Source organism: Salvelinus fontinalis, chromosome 4 (genome assembly GCF_029448725.1).
Source record: "Salvelinus fontinalis isolate EN_2023a chromosome 4, ASM2944872v1, whole genome shotgun sequence".
Taxonomy (NCBI): Eukaryota; Metazoa; Chordata; class Actinopteri; order Salmoniformes; family Salmonidae; genus Salvelinus; species Salvelinus fontinalis.
The window spans coordinates 1198315-1218622 of record NC_074668.1 but is presented as its reverse complement, the minus strand read 5'-3'; the positions used below and the strand labels follow the sequence as shown (position 1 = coordinate 1218622).

Sequence of the window (20308 nt, the reverse complement as noted above, 5' to 3'; positions counted from 1 at the left end):
GACCCTACACACAGACTTAGTTAAGACACCAGACACAGACTTAGTTAAGACACCACACAGACTTAGTTAAGACCCTACACACAGACTTAGTTAAGACCCTACACACAGACTTAGTTAAGACCCTACACACAGACTTAGTTAAGACACCACACAGACTTAGTTAAGACCCTACACACAGACTTAGTTAAGACACCACACAGACTTAGTTAAGACCCTACACACAGACTTAGTTAGGACCCTACACACAGACTTAGTTAAGACACCAGACACAGACTTAGTTAAGACACCAGACCCAGACTTAGTTAAGACACCACACACAGACTTAGTTAAGACACCACACACAGACTTAGTTAAGACACCAGACACAGACTTAGTTATGACACTACACACAGACTTAGTTAAGACCCTACACATAGACTTAGTTAAGACCCTACACACAGACTTAGTTAAGACACCACACAGACTTAGTTAAGACCCTACACACAGACTTAGTTAAGACCCTACACACAGACTTAGTTAAGACCCTACACACAGACTTAGTTAAGACACCAGACCCAGACTTAGTTAAGACACCACACACAGACTTAGTTAAGACACCACACACAGACTTAGTTAAGACATCACACACAGACTTAGTTAAGACACAATACACAGACTTAGTTAAGACCCTACACACAGACTTAGTTAAGACACCACACACAGACTTAGTTAAGACACCACACACAGACTTAGTTAAGACCCTACACACAGACTTAGTTAAGACACCACACAGACTTAGTTAAGACCCTACACACAGACTTAGTTAAGACCCTACACACAGACTTAGTTAAGACACCACACAGACTTAGTTAAGACACCACACAGACTTAGTTAAGACACCACACAGACTTAGTTAAGACCCTACACACAGACTTAGTTAAGACCCTACACACAGACTTAGTTAAGACCCTACACACAGACTTAGTTAAGACACCACACACAGACTTAGTTAAGACCCAACACACAGACTTAGTTAAGACACCACACAGACTTAGTTAAGACCCTACACACAGACTTAGTTAAGACCCCACACACAGACTTAGTTAAGACCCCACACACAGACATAGTTAAGACCCCACACACAGACTTAGTTAAGACCCTACACACACAGACATATCTAGACATTCACTGAATGGACAAAACATTAGGAACATCTGCTCTTTCCATGACATAGACTGACCAGGTGAAAGCTATGATCCCTTTTTGATGTCACTTGTTAAATCCACTTCAATCAGTGTAGATGAAGGAGAGGAGACAGGGTTATGAAGGATTTTTAAGCCTTCAGACAATTAAGACATGCACTGTGTATGTGTGCCATTCAGAGGGTGAATTTAAATGCCTTTGAATGGGGTATGATAGTAGGTGCCAGGCGCACCGGTTTGAGTGTGTCAAAAACTGTAACGATTCTGGGGTTTTCCCCGTTCAACAGTTTCTTGTGTGAATCAAGAATCGTCCACCACCCAACAGACATCCAGCCAACTTGACATAACTGTAGGAAACAGTGGAGTCAACATGGACCAGTATCCCTGTGGAGTCAACATGGACCAGCATTCCTGTGGAGTCAACATGGGCCAGCATCCCTGTGGAGTCAACATGGACCAGCATCCCTGTGGAGTCAACATGGGCCAGCATCCCTGTGGAGTCAACATGGGCCAGCATCCCTGTGGAGTCAACATGGACCAGCATCCCTGTGGAGTCAACATGGGCCAGCATCCCTGTGGAGTCAACATGGGCCAGCATCCCTGTGGAGTCAACATGGGCCAGCATCCCTGTGGAGTCAACATGGACCAGCATCCCTGTGGAGTCAACATGGGCCAGTATCCCTGTGGAGTCAACATGGGCCAGCATCCCTGTGGAGTCAACATGGGCCAGCATCCCTGTGGAGTCAACATGGGCCAGCATCACTGTGGAGTCAACATGGACCAGCATCCCTGTGGAGTCAACATGGGCCAGCATCCCTGTGGAGTCAACATGGACCAGCATCCCTGTGGAATGCTTTCAACACCTTGTAGAGTCTATGCCCTGACAAATTGAGGGCAAAAGTTGTGAAACTTAATATTAGGAAGGTGTTGTTAATGTGTTATCCATGCTGTACATACCTTTTAAACACAGACACATTGGCCACAAGACGCGTGGCCACAAGACGCGTGGCTACATGTGATGTTTTTACCCTCACACAGGAGACCATATGGCCCCTACAGTGGAAGAATCCTCAGGGTGTGCTGTGGGATTTTGAATAGGGGTGCTTTAGTCAGCGTAACAGTAGTCCTTCAAAGTGTGTGTGTGGTCAGTCTAGCTTTGACTGGTGTGGTTCTCACGCTAAGAGACAGAGAATTATTTTTAAAGAAATCTGTTTCCCTTTTTTGGCATGCAGGAAATTATACTTTCGCAAGAGAGAACGAGTGGTGCAGGTAGCCTAGTGGTTAGATCATTGGGCCAGTAACCGAAAGGTTGCTAGATCAAATCCCGAGCTGACAAGGTAAAAATCTGTCGTTCTGTTCCTGAACAAGGCAGTTAACCCACTGTTCCTAAGCCATCATTGTTAATAAGAATTTGTTCTTAACTGACTTGCCTTGTTAAATAAAGGTTAAAAAAAACTGAAGAGAAAGAGACATGCAGTCCTCGAACAAACTGAAGGGCAAGAGAGAACGAGACATGCAGTCCTCGAACAAACTGAAGGGCAAGAGAGAACGAGACATGCAGTCCTCGAACAAACTGAAGGGCAAGAGTGAACGAGCGAAAGTTAAGAGAGAAGAAAATGGCACAGAGGGAAAGACTTAGTGAGGCATGTAATAAGAGGAGAAAATAAAGAGGTTAGAGGAGCGGAGAGAGAGTGTCTAGTCCGGCCCTGTGTTCCTGTTTATCTTCTGGGTGTAAGTGTCTGAGTCCCCTCTAGATTCCAAGCCCACCTACCTCTCACCAGCCAGACGTGAGAGCAGAAGTGAGAGGGGCAACATGAGACTGAGAGGAGAGAAGTGAGAGGGGCAACGTGAGACAGCGAGAAGTGGGAGGGGGAACGTCAGACAGAGAGAAGCAGAGAAGTGAGAGGGGGAACGTGAGACAGAGAGAAGCAGAGAAGTGAGAGGGGGAACGTGAGACAGAGAGGAGAGAAGTGAGAGGGGCAACGTGAGACAGCGAGAAGTGGGAGGGGGAACGTGAGACAGAGAGAAGCAGAGAAGTGAGAGGGGGAACGTGAGACAGAGAGAAGCAGAGAAGTGAGAGGGGGAACGTGAGACAGAGAGGAGAGAAGTGAGAGGGGCAACATGAGACAGAGAGAAGTGGGAGGGGGAACGTGATACAGAGAGAAGCAGAGAAGTGAGAGGGGGAACGTGAGACAGAGAGGAGAGAAGTGAGAGGGGGAAGGTGAGACAGAGAGGGAAGGTGAGACGGAGACAGACAAGAAAGGAGAAGATCAAACATAGAAAGAGGAAGGACTATTTGAGACAGTGAATGACTGGGGGAGGGAGGAGTTAGAGAGAGAGCGTGAGGAGGAGGGACAGAGAATGAGAGAGGGGTAGAATGACAAAAAGAGGAGAGGGGGGTTAGTGTGTGCAGGACAGATAGTGAAGGAGGAGGGGATAGCTTTGAGGAAATATTTGGCAGCTTGTTTCCTAGTCTGACTTTTCCCAAGACTGTCAGGCCATTTGTCTCACTCACACTCCATCGGACAAACACACGGCTGGAGCTGGGACTAACGGTAAGAGCAGCAGCGAGCCTCTTGACCTCAGGTGTAGGAGTCAGGGTGGGGGAGAGGGTCAGGCAGTGTTCCCTCTCTCCATCTTTCTTCCCTGGGTACTCCTGAAAGGAAATACTCCAGGAGAGAATGGTTTGAGAGCGAGAGAGAGAGACATAACATCACTTTGGAATACTTTTTGCGACTTTTTCCCATGTTTAAAACATCACTCAAGTGATTTGTAAACTTGAAATAACCTGATAAATATGATCTTTCTCTGAAGAAGGTAGAGAAAGATCATAGGTAGTGTCCTTTGACATTGTAGATATGAATGTTTATTACTGCTAGTTTCTGTACTTGTCTAGTAGGAGAGTTATTTATCTATTTGTGTCTAGTAGAAGGGTTTGGCATGTTTCAGTCGAAACATATGTCCTTGTTTGTCTGGAAAGGGTGTCAGACAGGAAAATACTCTTGATTTCCATGGAGTGATTTTGGGATTGATAATGATGATTATGAGGAAGAGGAGGGTCTATAACATAATTGATGTCATGTGCGTACTTAGTGTCCTCCAGTGTTGCGGCTTGCTCTAGCCAGTCACAGACAGTGTTGCGGCTTGCTCTAGCCAGTCACAGACAGTGTTGCGGCTTGCTCTAGCCAGTCACAGACAGTGTTGCGGTTTGCTCTAGCCAGTCACAGACAGTGTTGCGGCTTGCTCTAGCCAGTCACAGACAGTGTTGTGGCTTGCTCTAGCCAATCACAGACAGTGTTGTGGCTTGCTCTAGCCAGTCACTGTGTGACAGACAGTGTTTTGGCTTGCTCTAGCCAATCACAGACAGTGTTGCGGCTTGCTCTAGCCAGTCACAGACAGTGTTGTGGCTTGCTCTAGCCAGTCACAAACAGTGTTGCGGCTTGCTCTAGCCAGTCACTGTGTGACAGACAGTGTTTTGGCTTGCTCTAGCCAGTCACAGACAGTGTTGCGGCTTGCTCTAGCCAGTCACAGACAGTGTTGTGGCTTGCTCTAGCCAGTCACAGACAGTGTTGTGGCTTGCTCTAGCCAGTCACAGACAGTGTTGTGGCTTGCTCTAGCCAGTGACAGACAGTGTATGACAGACAGTGTTTTGGTGTGTTGTGTGAGTGACAATACCCAAACACACACACACTATTGTTCAGTGTTTGTGCTGCCCCAATAGTGTGCTTTGTTGTCAGCCTCAGTATCCTGCAGGCCATTGAACCTGTCAGCTGGTGACCTCCAAGTCCCCTGAAGCCAATCTAAAAACATCAGTTATGTGTTCACCATAATAACCAGTTTCACATTCATAATATAATCTGATGTACCGAAGGGGTCATATGATCTGATGTATTGAAGGGGCCATATGATCTGATGTATTCAAGGGGTCATATGATCTGATGTATTGAAGGGGCCATATGATCTGATGTATTCAAGGGGTCATATGATCTGATGTATTGAAGGGGCCATATGATCTGATGTATTCAAGGGGTCATATGATCTGATGTATTGAAGGGGCCATATGATCTGATGTATTCAAGGGGCCATATGATCTGATGTATTGAAGGGGCCATATGATCTGATGTATTGAAGGGGTCATATGATCTGATGTATTGAAGGGGTCAGATGATCTGATGTATTCAAGGGGTCATATGATCTGCGGTATTGAAGGGGTCAAATTACCAGCCATGCAGTTGACACTTACTGTAGGGCAATCAAACCAACATTACAATATTCAAACTCTATTTGCACTCCTTTTGTGTGTGTGTGTGTGTGTGTGTGTGTGTGTGTGTGTGTGTGTGTGTGTGTGTGTGTGTGTGTGTGTGTGTGTGTGTGTGTGTGTGTTTGAAGTGATCAGTAATACGATTGTGCTGCTGTCAAAGGAACCAGACTGTTTTATAATGGAGGATAAACAGTACAATTAGTCTTAAAAGGTCAGTCTAAGTGTTGTGTTGTTATCAGGTAAACTGAGAGGGGCCACTCACATTCGGCTTTGTGGCCTGAGAGGTCAGGTGAATAATTCAGCAGTTGATTGTTCTGGGCTTTTGTGTTTTCTGTGCTCCGGTCAAAAGGAGTTATGTTGTCCAGCTCTTCTCCTTTCCCTCCCCATCGCCACCCCTCCTCCCCTTCTCTCCTCTCCTCCCCTCCTCCCCTTCTCTCCTCTCCTCCCCTCCTCCCCTGCTATCCTCTTCCTTTCCTCTCCTCTCCTGCTCCCTCTCCTCTCCTCCTCTCCTCTCCTTCTCCTTCTCCTCTCCTCCCCTCTTCCCCGGCTCTCCTCTTCCTTTCCTCTCCTCTCCTCCTCCCTCTCCTCTCCTCTCCTCCTCTCCTCTCCTCCCCTGCTCTGCTCTTCCTTTCCTCTCCTCGCCTCTCCTTCTCCTTCTCCTTCTCCTTCTCCTTCTCCTCTCCTCTCCTCCCCTCCTCCCCTGCTCTCCTCTTCCTCTCCTCTCCTCCTCCCTCCCTCCCTCCCTCCCTCTCCTCTCCTCTCCTCTCCTTCTCCTTCTCCTTCTCCTTCTCCTTCTCCTTCTCCTTCTCCTTCTCCCTCTCCTCCCCTCCTCCCCTGCTCTCATCTCCTCACCCTTTCCTGTCCTCTCCTCCTCCCCTCTCTCTTTCCTCTCTTCTCCTCTTCTCCTCTCCTATTCCTCTCTTCTCCTCCCCTCTCCTCCCCCTATTTCAGATTCACAGCCCCACAACTGCCACCGTTCTTTCCCCTCCAAAACCTCAACTTTATATTGACATCAGACAGTAGATGACGTAGTCAGGTGATTTCCACTGCTTAACAGTTACTCATTAATCTACACACAGTATCAAATCAAATCAAACCTTATTTGCCATATGCGCTGAACACAACTAGTGTGGACTTTACGGTGAAATGCTTACTTTTACAAGCCCTTAACCAACAGTGCAGTTCAAGAAGAAGAAAATATTTACCAAGTAGACTAAAATAAAAAGTAATAATAAAAAGTAACACGATAAGAATAACAATAACGAGGCTATATACAGGGGGCAACGGTACCGAGTCAGTGTGCAGGTGTACAGGCTAGTTGAGGTAATCTGTACATGTAGGTTGGGGGTCGATATAAATTGTCCGGTAGCGATTTTTATGAATTGTTCAGCAGTCTAATGACTTGGGGGTAGAAACTGTTGAGGAGCCTTTTGGTCCTCGACTTGGCGCTCCGGTACCGCTTGCCGTGCAGTAGCAGAGAAAACAGTCTATAACTTGGGTGACTGGAGTCTCTGACAATTTTATGGGCTTTCCTCCGCCTATTATATAGGTCCTGGATGACATGAAGCTTGGCCCAAGTGATGTACTGGGCCATTCGCACTACTCTCTGTAGCGCTTTACGGTCAGAGGCAGAGCAGTTGCCATACCAGGCGGTGATGCAACCGGTCAGGATGCTCTCAATGGTGCAGCTGTAGATCCTTTTGAGGATCGGGGGGCTCATATCTTTTCAGTCTCCTGAGGGGGAAAGGGTTTTGTCGTGCCCTCTTCACGACTGTCTTGGTATGTTTGGATCATGATAGTTAATTGGTGATGTGGACACCAAGGAACTTGAAACTCTCAACCCGCCCCACTACAGCCCCGTCGATGATAATGGAGGCCGGTTCAGCCTGCCTTTTCCTGTATTCCACGATCATCTCCTTAGTCTTGCTCACATTGACGGAAAGGTTGTTGTCCTGGCATCACATTGCCAGTTCTCTGACCTCCTCCCTATAGGCTGTCTCATCGTTTTTGGTGAACAGGCCTACCACTGCCGTCGTCAGCAAACTTAATGATGGTGTTGAACACGTGTTTGGCCACAAGTTCGTGGGTGAACAGGGAATACAGGAGGGGACTAAGTACACACCCCTGAGTGGCCCCAGTGTTAAGGATTGCAGACGTGTTGTTGCCTACTCTTACCACCTGGGGGCGGCTCGTCAGGAAGTCCAGTATCCAGTTGCAGAAGGAGGTGTTTAGTCCCTGAGCCCTTAGCTTAGTGATGAGCTTCGTGGGCACTATGGTGTTGAACGCTGAGCTGTAGTCGATGAACAGCATTCTCACATAGGTGTTCCTTTCCTCCAGGTGAGAAAGGGCAGTGTGGAGTGTGATTGAGATTGCGTCATCTGTGGATCTGTTGTGGCGAATTGGAGTGGGTCTATGGTGTCCGGGAGGATGCTATTGATGTGAGTCATGACCAGCCTTTCAAAGCACTTCATGGCTACTGACGTGAGTGCCACGGGGCGGTAATCATTTAGGCAGGTTACCTTCACTTCCTTGGGCACAGGGACTACGGTAGTCTGCTTGAAACATGTAGGTATTAAAGACTCGTTCAGGGAGAGTTTGAAAATGTTAGTGAAGGCACTTGACAGTTGGTCAGCGCATGCTTTCAGTACACGTCTTGGTAATCCGTCTGGCCCAGCGGCTTTGTGAATGTTGACCTGTTTAAAGGTTTTCTTCACATCGGCTACCGATAGTGTTATCACACAGTCATCCAGAACAGCTGGTGCTCTCGTGCATGCTTCAGTGTTGCTTGCCTCGAAGCTAGCATAAAAGGCATTTAGCTCATCTGGTAGGCTCGCGTCACTGGGCAGCTCATGTCTAGGTTTCCCTTTGTAGTCCGTAATAGTTGTCAAGCTCTGTCACATCCGAACAGCGTCAGAGCCAGTGTAGTAGGATTCAATCTTAATCCTGTATTGACACTTTGCTTGTTTGATTGTTTGTCAGAGGTCATAGCGGGATTTCTTAGAAGCGTCCGAATTAGTCTCCCGCTCCTTGAAAGCGGCAGCTCTAGCCTTTAGCTCGATGCGGATGTTGCCTGTAATCCATGGCTTCTGGTTGGGATATGTACGTACAGTCACTGTGGGGACGACGTCATCGATGCACTTATTGATGAAGCCGATGACTGAGGTGGTATACTCCAATGCCATTGGATGAATCCCGGAACATATTCCAGTCTGTGCTAGCAAAACAGTCCTGTAGTGTAGCATCCGCGTCATCTGACCACTTCCGTATTGAGTGAGTCACTGGTACTTCCTGCTTTAGTTTTTGATTGTAAGCAGGAATCTGGGGGATAGAATTGTGGTGAGATTTGCCAAATGGAGGGCGAGGGAGAGCTTTGTATGCATCTCTCTGTGTGGAGTAAAGGTGGTCTAGGATTTTTTTCCCCCTGGTTCCACATGTGACATGTTGGTAAAAATTTGGTAAAACTGATTTAAGTTTGCCTGCATTAATGTCCCCGGCCACTAGGAGCGCCGCTTCTGGTTGAGCATTTTCTTCTTTGCTTATGGCCTTATAGAGTTGGTTCAGAGCAGTCTTAGGGCCAGCTTCGCTTTGTGGTGGTAAATAGACGGCTACGAATAATACAGATGAGAACTCTCTCGGTAGATAGTGTGGTCTTACAGTTTATCATAAGGTACTCTACCTCAGGCGAGCAATACCTCAAGACTTCTTTAACATTAGACATCGTGCACCAGCTGCTTTTGACAACAAGACACACACCCCCACCCCTCGTCTTACCGGAGGTAGCGTGTCTGTTCTGCCGGTGCATTGAAAATCCTGCCAGCTCTATATTGTCCGTTTCTTCGTTCAGCCACGTCTCGGTGAAACATAAGATGTTATAGTTTTTAATGTCCTCCCACAATCTCTGTATCTCCCCTAACCCCTGATTTCTGATCAGCCTTCTTTTGCCCAGGTCCAACCTAGATTATCATAACCTTAAAGGGAAAATCCACTTGAAATAAATACCAAAATATTGTTTTTATTAGTCCACTGTTGATACAGTCCCAAAATGTTTTACATTGTCAGTAGTCAATATTTCAAGATGTTGGACTCTCAAGAAGCAAAGTGTCACCAGCCACATCATCAAAATGCATCTCGATGATGTGGTTGGTGACACTTTGCTGATTATTTCCAGGGATACTGAAATATATGTAGATATATTTTTAGAACAAATACTATGTTTTCCTTGAAGTAGTGATGCAGCATGTAAAAAATGGCTCAACATATCCCGCTCTCCCCTATGGTCACTGCTCACCAGTTACTTATGCTAAATGAACCTGTATCGTTTATGATGCAACAGAAAAAGTTTGTATGTTTGCCTTTAGTCCATGAACTGTACTAAAGCATTGTCAGAAAGTTTTGCCATAGCCCATGCCTTACTTCACTGTAGTATTGTCATAGTGTGTGGTTGGAGAATTCCTTGGTCAGTACTCCCAGCTCAGTCCGGGGCAGTAAGGCTACAGCAGTGTTTTCCTTTTAGATGTTCAGTGGTAGCTGTTCTGTTCTGGTTCGGTCCGGTCTGCCATTAAGACTTCCTGCTATTGTGCTGCGTTATCAGCAGTTAGTCAAGGCTTTCTGTCGCTACAGGTTTTAGCTACTGTATGTGTTACCATACTTGGTCATAAAAGTGCCTTACAGAGAGTCAAATGAAATCCAAATCAAATGTTATTGGTCACATACACGTGTTTAACGGATGCTATTGCTGGTGTAGCGATATGCTTGTGTTTCTAGCTCCAACAGTGCAGTAGTATCAAACAAGTAAAATCTAACAATTTCACAACAATACACACAAATCTAAAGTAAAGGAATGGAATTAAGAATATATAAATATTTGGAAGAGCAATGTCAGAGAGGCATAGACTAAGATACTGTAGAATAGGACAGAATACAGTATATATGCAAAATATGTAAACATTATTATTAAAGTGACTAGTGTTCCAATTATTAAAGTGGCCAGTGATTTCAAGTCTATGTATAGGGCAGCAGCCTCTAATGTGATTAAAAACAGTTTTCAGTCTCTCGGTCCCAGCTTTGATGCACCTGTACTGACCTCGCCTTCTGGATGATAGCCGGTTGAACAGGTAGTGGCTCGAGTGGTTGTTGTCCTTGATGATCTTTTTGGCCTTCCTGTGACATCGGGTACTGTAGGTGTCCTGGAGGGCAGGTAGTTTGCCCCCGGTGATGCGTTGGGCAGACCGCACCACCCTCTTTAGTGCCCTGCGGTTGCGGGCGGTATAGTTGCCGTACCAGGCGGTGATCCAGCCCAACAGGATGCTCTCAATTGTGCATCTGTAAAGGTTTGTGAGGGTTTTAGGTGCCAAGCCAAATTTCTTCAGCCTCCTGAGGTTGACGAGGCGCTGTTACTCCTTCTTCACCACACTGTCTGTGTGGGTGGACCATTTCAGTTAGTCAGTAAATGTTTATGCCGAGGAACTTGAAGCTTTCCACCTTCTCCACTGCAGTCCCGTCGATGTGGATAGGGGCGTGCTCTCTCTGCAGTTTCCTGAAGTAAGCGATCTGCTCCTTTGTTTTGTTGACGTTGAGTGAGAGGTTATTTTCCTGGCACCACACTCCCAGAGCCCTCACCTCTTCCCTGTAGGCTGTCTCGTCATTGTTGGTAATCAGGCCTACTATTGTTGTGTCATCTGCAAACTTGATGATTGAGTTGGGGGCGTGAACACAGTGTCTCATTTTATGTGTTAGTTAGTGGGTAACTGGGTTAGTAATGTAGATATTGTGTGTATGTATGTGTAACAGATATGTAACAGTAATGACAACATCTTATGCAGCCATTGTGAGTTTTGTGTGACCTTACAGCCATGTGAAAAGGTCACATCCTGGATTACTGGACACCTTGGTCTCCTGTAAGGACACACACTCAATGTGAGGCCCTTTACGTAGCAGCGAGACATTGGGAAGACCACTCCCACAAATTACCAGCAATCTCCCCTCCACTTCCTCCACTCCCCTTCCAACAGCTCTTAGTCAAATTGCATTTTCGATCAAGAAAATACCAGTTTGAGATGAATTGGCATGCTCTTGCTTTTTTTAATGCACTGCCTTTCATCTTGCTTAGTACATAAGAGTGACGCTAATTATAACCAGGTAGCTGATAACAGCAGAAATATCTTATTCCTATGTACTTCCTGTTGACAAACATAAGATCAACTGAACATGACGTCTCAGAATGCCAGGACCAGTAGCTGGGCTACAGATCTCATAGGACTCGTATCCAGAGTGACTTACGGTTAGTGCATTCATCTTTTCATTATACCTTTATTTCAAACAAGGAACACAGACTGGGGTCTCTTTTACAGCTGGGCCCTGCGTATACATATTTACACATACAGTTTAGGTACAATGATTAAGAAATGACACAAGACTAAACTAAACGATCACAGATAACACAAAAAATACAACAGCAGATTGTTACATTTACACATAGGTTATTCCCCTAACAGCACAAGAACCTGCATTACCCAAAACAGTTACAAGCAATACAAAAATAAAAATCCTCCAATAAATGTTTAAAATGGGCAACAGGTGGACAAGAGTCTCAAGTTTAAATTTAGTCTGCAGGCTATTCCATAAGCAAGGAGCGTAACATGAAAAGGCAGCCATACACAACTCTGTGGAGGTCGCAGGGGCCTCAAGTGTAATCAATGCTTGAGACCTGGTTTCATGAATTATAATTATAATTATAGTGTTGATAAGTGATGATAAATAAGAAGGTAGTTCATTCAGAAGTGCTTTATAGACAAACACGAGAGCATGTTGTTCTCGTCTCATGGACAGCAAAGTCCAACCCACATTTTGATATTTTATTTTATTTTTTATTTCACCTTTATTTAACCAGGTAGGCTAGTTGAGAACAAGTTCTCATTTGCAACTGCGACCTGGCCAAGATAAAGCATAGCAGTGTGAACAGACAACAACACAGAGTTACACATGGAGTAAACAATAGACAAGTCAATGACATGGTAGAAAAAAGAGAATCTATATACAATGTGTGCAAAAGGCATGAGGTAGGCAATAAATCGAATAATTACAATTTAGCAGATTAACACTGGAGTGATAAATCATCAGATGATCATGTGCAAGAAGAGATACTGGTGTGCAAAAGAGCAGAAAAGTAAATAAATAAAAGCAGTATGGGGGTGAGGTAGGTAAATTGGGTGGGTAGTTTACAGATGGACTATGTACAGCTGCAGCGATCGGTTAGCTGCTCGGATAGCAGATTTTTAAAGTTGTTGAGGGAGATAAAAGTCTCCAACTTCAGAGATTTTTGCAATTCGTTCCAGTCGCAGGCAGCAGAGAACTGGAAGGAAAGGCGTCCAAATGAGGTTTTGGCTTTAGGGATGATCAGTGAGATACACCTGCTGGAGCGCGTGCTACGGGTGGGTGTAGCCATCGTGACCAGTGAACTGAGATAAGGCGGCACTTTACCTAGCATAGCCTTGTAGATGACCTGGAGCCAGTGGGTCTGACGACGAACATGTAGCGAGGGCCAGCCGACTAGGGCATACAGGTCGCAGTGGTGGGTCGTATAAGGTGCTTTAGTAACAAAACGGATGGCACTGTGATAAACTGCATCCAGTTTGCTGAGTAGAGTATTGGAAGCTATTTTGTAGATGACATCGCCGAAGTCGAGGATCGGTAGGATAGTCAGTTTTACTAGGGTAAGTTTGGCGGCGTCAGTGAAGGAGGCTTTGTTCCGGAATAGAAAGCCGACTCTAGATTTGATTTTGGATTGGAGATGTTTGATATGAGTCTGGAAGGAGAGTTTGCAGTCTAGCCAGACACCTAGGTACTTATAGATGTCCACATATTCTAGGTCGGAACCGTCCAGGGTGGTGATGCTAGTCGGGCGTGCGGGTGCAGGCAGCAAACGGTTGAAAAGCATGCATTTGGTTTTACTAGCGTTTAAGAGCAGTTGGAGGCCACGGAAGGAGTGTTGTATGGCATTGAAGCTCGTTTGGAGGGTAGATAGCACAGTGTCCAGGGAAGAGCCGGAAGTATACAGAATGGTGTCGTCTGCGTAGAGGTGGATCAGGGAATCGCCCGCAGCAAGAGCAACATCATTGATGTATACAGAGAAAAGAGTCGGCCCGAGAATTGAACCCTGTGGTACCCCCATAGAGACTGCCAGAGGACCGGACAACATGCCCTCCGATTTGACACACTGAACTCTGTCTGCAAAGTAGTTGGTGAACCAGGCAAGGCAGTCATTAGAAAAACCGAGGCTATTGAGTCTGCCGATAAGAATATGAGGTGAGATAACCACATCTCAGTTATATACTGAACAAAAATATGCACGCGACATGTAAAGTGTTGGTCACATGTTTCATGAGCTTTCATGAGCTTTTCCATATGCACAATTAGTGTATTTCTCTCAAATGTTGTGCAAAAATGTGTTTACATTGTCAAGATAATCCAGTTACCTGACAGGTGGGGCATATCAATAAACTGATTAAACAGCATGATCATTACACAGGTGGACTTTGTGCTGGGGACAATAAAAGGCCACTCTAAAATGTGTAATTTTATCACACAGCACAATGCCACAGGTGTCTCAAGTTTTGAGGGACTGCAGGAATGTCCACCAGAGTTGTTGCCAGAGAGTTTAATGTTAATTTCTCTACCATAAGACACCTCCAACTTAGTTTGAGAGAATTTGGCAGTACGTTCAACTGACCTCACAACTGCAGACCATGTGTAACGACGCCAGCCCAGGAACTCCACATTCGGTTTCTTCACCTGCGGGATCATCTGAGACCAGCCACCCGGACAGCTGATGAAACTGAGGAGTATTTGTGTCTGTAACACAGTAAAATAACAATAACGAGGCTATATACAAGGGGTACTGGTACCGAGTCAATGTGCAGGGGTACAGGTTAGTCTAGGTAATTGAGGTAATTTGTACATGTAGGTAGAGGTAAAGTGACTATGCATAGATAATAAACAGCGAGTTGCAGCAGGGTTAAAAAGGGGGTCAATACAAATAGCCATTTGAATAACTTAGCAGTATTATGGCTTGGGGATAGAAGCTGTTAAGGAGCCTTTTGGACCTAGACTTGGCGCTCCAGTACCGCTTGTCGTATGGTAGCAGAGGGAACTGTCTATGACTTGGGTGGTTGCAGTCTTTGAGAATTTTTTGGGCCTTCCTCTGACACCGCCTGGTATAGAGGTCCTGGATGGCAGGAAGCTTGGCTCCAGTTATGTACTGGGCCGTACGCATTACCATCTGTAGCGCCTTGCAGTCGGATGCCGAGCAGTTGCCATACCAAGTGGTGATGCAACCAGTCAGGATGCTCTCGATGGTGCAGCTGTAGAAGTTTTTGTAACACTTCAGCAATGGAGCCCTTAGTAAAGCTGTCCTTGAAAGAAAAAAGATGCATACAAAAGATTCCTTCTTGGTCATGTTTCTTTGTTTTCCTGTGGTGGAGGTGGGCTGAGGTGGGCTAACCAAATACACAGACATGCTCTATTTCCAAATCTCTCTCTCTGTCACACACACACACACACATAGGCTACCATCTTTCTCATTCCTCAGCAGCCTTGCCTCTCTGTGCTCTTGTTGTGAGTATGTGTGGAAGCTGCCAAGGCTGGAAGCTTTAATACACTTAACATTTCATAAACTAACATTTTGACCTTTAGAATTAAAGCATGATCAGACCTTATGAAGGATGTGATTATATGATCACACTGGAGGAATATCTGACATTATTCTGCTGATATTATCCTGACGACATTATTCTGCTGACATTATCCTGCTGACATTATCCTGCTGACATTATCCTGACGATATTATCCTGCTGACATTATCCTGCTGACATTATTCTGCTGACATTATCCTGCTGACATTATTCTGCTGACATTATCCTGATGGCATCATTCTGCTGACATTATCCCGATGGTATTGTCCTGATGGCATTATTCTGCTGACATTATTCCAACAACATTATCCTGACGCCATTATCATGCTGACATTATCCTGATGACATTATTCTGATGACGTTATGCTGATGACATTATCCTGACGACATTATCCTGATGACATTATCCTGATGACATTATCCTGATGACATTATCCTGTTTAAATGAGGGGACTATTTGACTTTGGTGTATTTGGAGGGCTTTACACAATGAATAGATGAGGGATGAAAGGTAGGCTTGAAGTTGACACTGAAAGGAGCGTGTGTGTGTGTGTGTGTGTGTGTGTGTGTGTGTGTGTGTGTGTGTGTGTGTGTGTGCGTGGTGTGTGTGCGTGGTGTGTGTGTGTGTGTGTGTGGTGTGTGTGTGTGCCTGTGTGTGCGTGCATGTGTATTTTAGCAGACTTGGGCCTCTGTGTGACTCTGTTTTAAAACACACATTCTTAAATACACACGTGTGTGCTATAAATATATCCAGAACTGAGTTCACCATGACAACCAGTCCTGAGAGGCGGTTGCCACGGGGGACCAGTATGAAAAAAGTGTAAAATTAAATTAAATGAAAATATATGCACTCACTAATCTAAATTGCTCTGGATAAGAGAGTCTACTAAATGACTAACATGTAAATGTTAACCGGCTACACACACTGGCTGCCAGAGTGTTGTCATCCCTGATTCTGGCTGCCAGAGTGTTGTCATCCCTGATACTGGCTGGCAGAGTGTTGTCATCCCTGATTCTGGCTGGCAGAGTGTTGTCATCCCTGATTCTGGCTGGCAGAGTGTTGTCATCCCTGATTCTGGCTGCCAGAGTGTTGTCATCCCTGATTCTGGCTGGCAGAGTGTTGTCATCCCTGATTCTGGCTGCCAGAGTGTTGTCCTCCCTGATTCTGGCTGCCAGAGTGTTGTCCTCCCTGATACTGGCTGGCAGATTTTTTGGCAGAATGTTTGAAGTCTGTAAGGCACAACTGCCCAAATCATCCCGAAAATATTCTCAAAAAAAGGTGACCTTCCCTATAAAAAACTTTGAAGCAAAAAAGTGAGGCAGCATGCAGTGTTTGGTAGTAGCTGATGTGATTTGGCAGATACAAGCTAATTATCAACATCCAGAAAAGAGCCGTTTAATTCTACAACCACCTAAGAGGAAGCGATTCCCAAACCTTCCATTACAAAGCCATCAACTACAAGTAAAATCTCTCCCAAATGTTCCGAAGCCGGGCTTGTAATTGGCACTGGACACCTCATAGGGTACTTTAACTCCAAAACACTCCCCCATGAGAAGCAGAAGTATCTCATTTTCGGATGTTTCACCCTGAGGTGATAGTCTGTTACTTGTATTCAGGAGTTGTTCAATTAAGTGAATGGGTATTTTAGTCCACACCTAACCCTATTCTCTCCCATCCCCAGATAAATACCATGCGTAGGTGAAGAGCGTGAAGAAGAGGCAGAAAACATGTCGTTCTTCGGTCTAGAATATGCCAAGAAGAAAGAGAGTGGTAAGGAGCTGCTGGGAGTCTCCGGACTTGACTGCTCTCATGACATTTCATATTTACAAATTAGCCGTTGGTTTAGAGATACACTGTATTTACAAAAGTATGTGGACACCCCTTCAAATGACTGGATTTGGCTATTTCAGCCACACCCGTTGCTGTCCTGTTCTCATTCTCAATTCAATTCAAGGGGATTTATAGGCATGGGAAACATGTTTACATTGCCAAAGAAAGTGACATGGATAAACAAAAGTGAAATAAACAACAAAAAGTCATAATACTACACTCCCACAACAGTAAATATTACACTCACACAAGTTCCAAAAGAATAAAGATATTTCAAATGTCATATTCTCTCTCTCAGAGTTGGAGAGGAAACTGAGGGCAAACGACAGAGAGTATAACCTCTCCTTCAAGTATGCGGTGAGTTTAGTTGAATGTGTGCAAGCCTATGCATTGTTATCCTCAGCGGTAAATCCTCTGGCGTGTGTGTGTGTGTGTGTGTGTGTGTGTGTGTGTGTGTGTGTGTGTGTGTGTGTGTGTGTGTGTGTGTGTGTGTGGTACTTTGTGCATGCATACTCTTGTGTATTGAGTTAGTCCCTGGGACCAGACTATACATGTCACTGTCTGGTTATTGTCATGCTGCTGGCAGGCTGCCAGGGGTCTGAGTCTGGTCTGGTCTGCTCTGCTCTGCTCTGGTCTGCTCTGGTAGCCTACCAAACTTGCTAACTGGCTTGTACTCAGCACTCTATTGTCACTCTAATCACTCTGACATCAATGCAAATGTAATCGAAAATCTAATCAAACACTTCATGAGAGCCCATGTGCTCATGTTGCACAACATTTCTATAGGCTATGTAATTGCGTGAGAAAACAGATTGATGGCCTCTATTAAAAAGAGGAGGATCCCATCAGCTTTCTATAGGCTAGGCATACTATATTTATTTGTTAACTTTCCTAATATTAAGCACATTGCTTGTCTTTACAACAGGAGTATAGCATACCTGGCTGGCATGAACATGAACCTGGTGTAAAGCATCCTCCAGTTGCTATTTAACTGCATAGATGACATGTATTTTTTTCCACCTGCCCGTTTCGAGAAAGGTGCATGATAATTTTTGCGACTTTTTCAAATCATAGTCCCATTCCTCATGTAGCCTAGCCCATAAGTCCTATGTTTTATAAGGTTGGTATCACAACTAAAGTGGCCAAATAACTTCTTAAAATCATCCACTTTACAATGGGTGTAGAGCCTAACTGGCATACATAAGCAGCGTGTGAGTTTCAAGTTTGGGGAAGATAATTTTCATCATAAAAATGCACCTTTATAATAAAAGCATTACATGCATAATCACATTTGCTGTCACTTTTACTAATTGTGTTTTCCCGCTAATGGAACATTTGTGCTTATAGTTTGCATTAAGCATTGCTGGCTTATTATGTGAAGAATAGCCTAACAATTTATCTACATTTTACGCTAAACGTTCTGATCTGCTAAACATTCTGACATTTTTTTTGATGCTAGTGGTTGGATTAATTTGGGATCTATCGCATTCCACAACTGTCCCAGAGTAGAGCTGTGTTCGAATACAGTACTCATACTAATAACCGCACTAACTGTACTATTTGTGAAGTAAATTGAGTATGTTTTATGCTTATTGGTCATAGTATGGATATAGGTAGTATGCAAAAAGTTTCCGGATGTCGTACTACATTTGCCAAAATACGCAGTGTACAAGCAGTATACGCTATTTCCGTCCTTTTAGGGCCCATAATGCAGTTTTTCAGAAAATGGGCGTGGCTTCACAATGTTTTCAGATTCAAAGAAAATGGTGGAAAATATGCAAAGAAGTCCGATGAGAGCAGATGCAAATTAATTGACTTAACTAATTAAAAATGTTGAGCAATGTAATAAAGTAATGACTTTTCAAATATGTTACGTTACACGTTATGTTGGCTGACAATTTGTTAGCTACACTATCCTTACAAACCGCATAGCATATCATTACAGCTCTATGTACCGGTATGTTAGCTAGCTACCTAACATTAGTTGTCTACTAATACATCAAACTTGCCAGTATATTAACTACGTATATGTTATCTAACTAACTACCCAACGTTAGTTGTGAATGAGAGACTGATGAAGTGTGTGCAGCCTGTGCAAAAAAACTAATCTCATGCATTTCATGTGACTTTTTTCAAACCATCATTAGAGACGCATCATGCAGCCATAGAAACATATAGCCCAACGTTTGTAGAACAACTAAAGTTACATAAATATCTCAAAATTAAGCATATAGGAGTACTTGTTTCTTTGTTAACTGCTCAACATATAATGGCCACATGTGCACACTCCCTCAAATCGTTTGGAGAAAATATCCTTTCTATTTTATTCAGCTTTGTTCAATTGTCTTCTTCATACTATAAAATACAAAAAAATAATGCCACGAAATTCTAAGCAAATCTTGTCTTCCAAATTAACTAGTGTAGCCTACAGCCATATGGCATCGACAGATCAGGACAACTCAGAGTATACTGTTCTGTTCTTCTGAAATAGACTACATTTTCTTCATATCATGTTTCTTTAGACGTGGCTAAAATAAAAAATTGATTTATTGTGAAGGTGTAGGCTATATTACATGGATTTATTTGTAATGATGGAGTGATGATGGGGCCGATACACAAGAACAATACCAACTGGTGAGTGAACATGGTAGAGCGACATATAAAGGGGAGGAAATGATGAAGGTAATGGAGTCCAGGTGTGAATCATAATGATTAACATGTGTGCGTAATGATGAGTGCCAGGTGTGCGTAATGATGAATCCAGGACCGGTGGTTAGTACTCTGGCAACGTCGTATGTCGGAGGGGAGGAACAGGAGCAAACATGACAGTACCCCCCTCTGCTGTGCGACTCCAGCCACAGGACAACGCAGACCAGGGGGACGATCCCGAAGACGAGGAGCGGGTCGGTCTGGGCAGCGAAGGTGGAAATCACGAATGATGTTGGTGTCCAGAATGTCCTCCACCGGGACCCAACACCGCTCTTCTGGGCCATACCCCTCCCAGTCCACCAGATACTGGAGCTGACCCCCACAATGTCGGAAGTCCAGTAGGGATCTGACAGCGTATGCCGGGGTCCACTCGATGTCCAGGGGGAGGTGGAGGTGTGTCGTGGGGGACAGCATCAGCTAGGGGACCAGGAACCACCGGCCTGAGAAGGGAGACATGAAAAGAGGGTGAGATACGGTAGTGACTGGGTAATTGTAACCTGTATGTCACCTATTGACCCTCCGGAGAACCTTGAATGACCCCACAAACCGGGGGCTCAGTTTCTTGCAGGGCAGGCGGAGTGGGAGGTTCCTGGTAGAGAGCCAGACGTGATCCCCAGGATGGAACACAGGGGTTTCA

General features: G+C 44.8%; 1 protein-coding gene across 2 annotated transcripts in view; it reads left to right on the top strand.

Moving 5' to 3' along the window:
• Positions 1-3353: 3353 nt before the first annotated feature.
• Positions 3354-20308, top strand: part of LOC129852961 (probable phospholipid-transporting ATPase IM) — a 70482-nt gene continuing 53527 nt past the window's right edge. For both annotated transcript variants that reach the window (XM_055918565.1, XM_055918564.1), the window contains exons 1-3: positions 3354-3736; positions 16814-16902; positions 17261-17319. In XM_055918565.1, the coding sequence (XP_055774540.1) occupies positions 16860-16902; positions 17261-17319 (102 nt within the window). In that variant the 5' untranslated portion in view covers positions 3354-3736; positions 16814-16859. The remainder of the gene's footprint in view (positions 3737-16813; positions 16903-17260; positions 17320-20308) is intronic.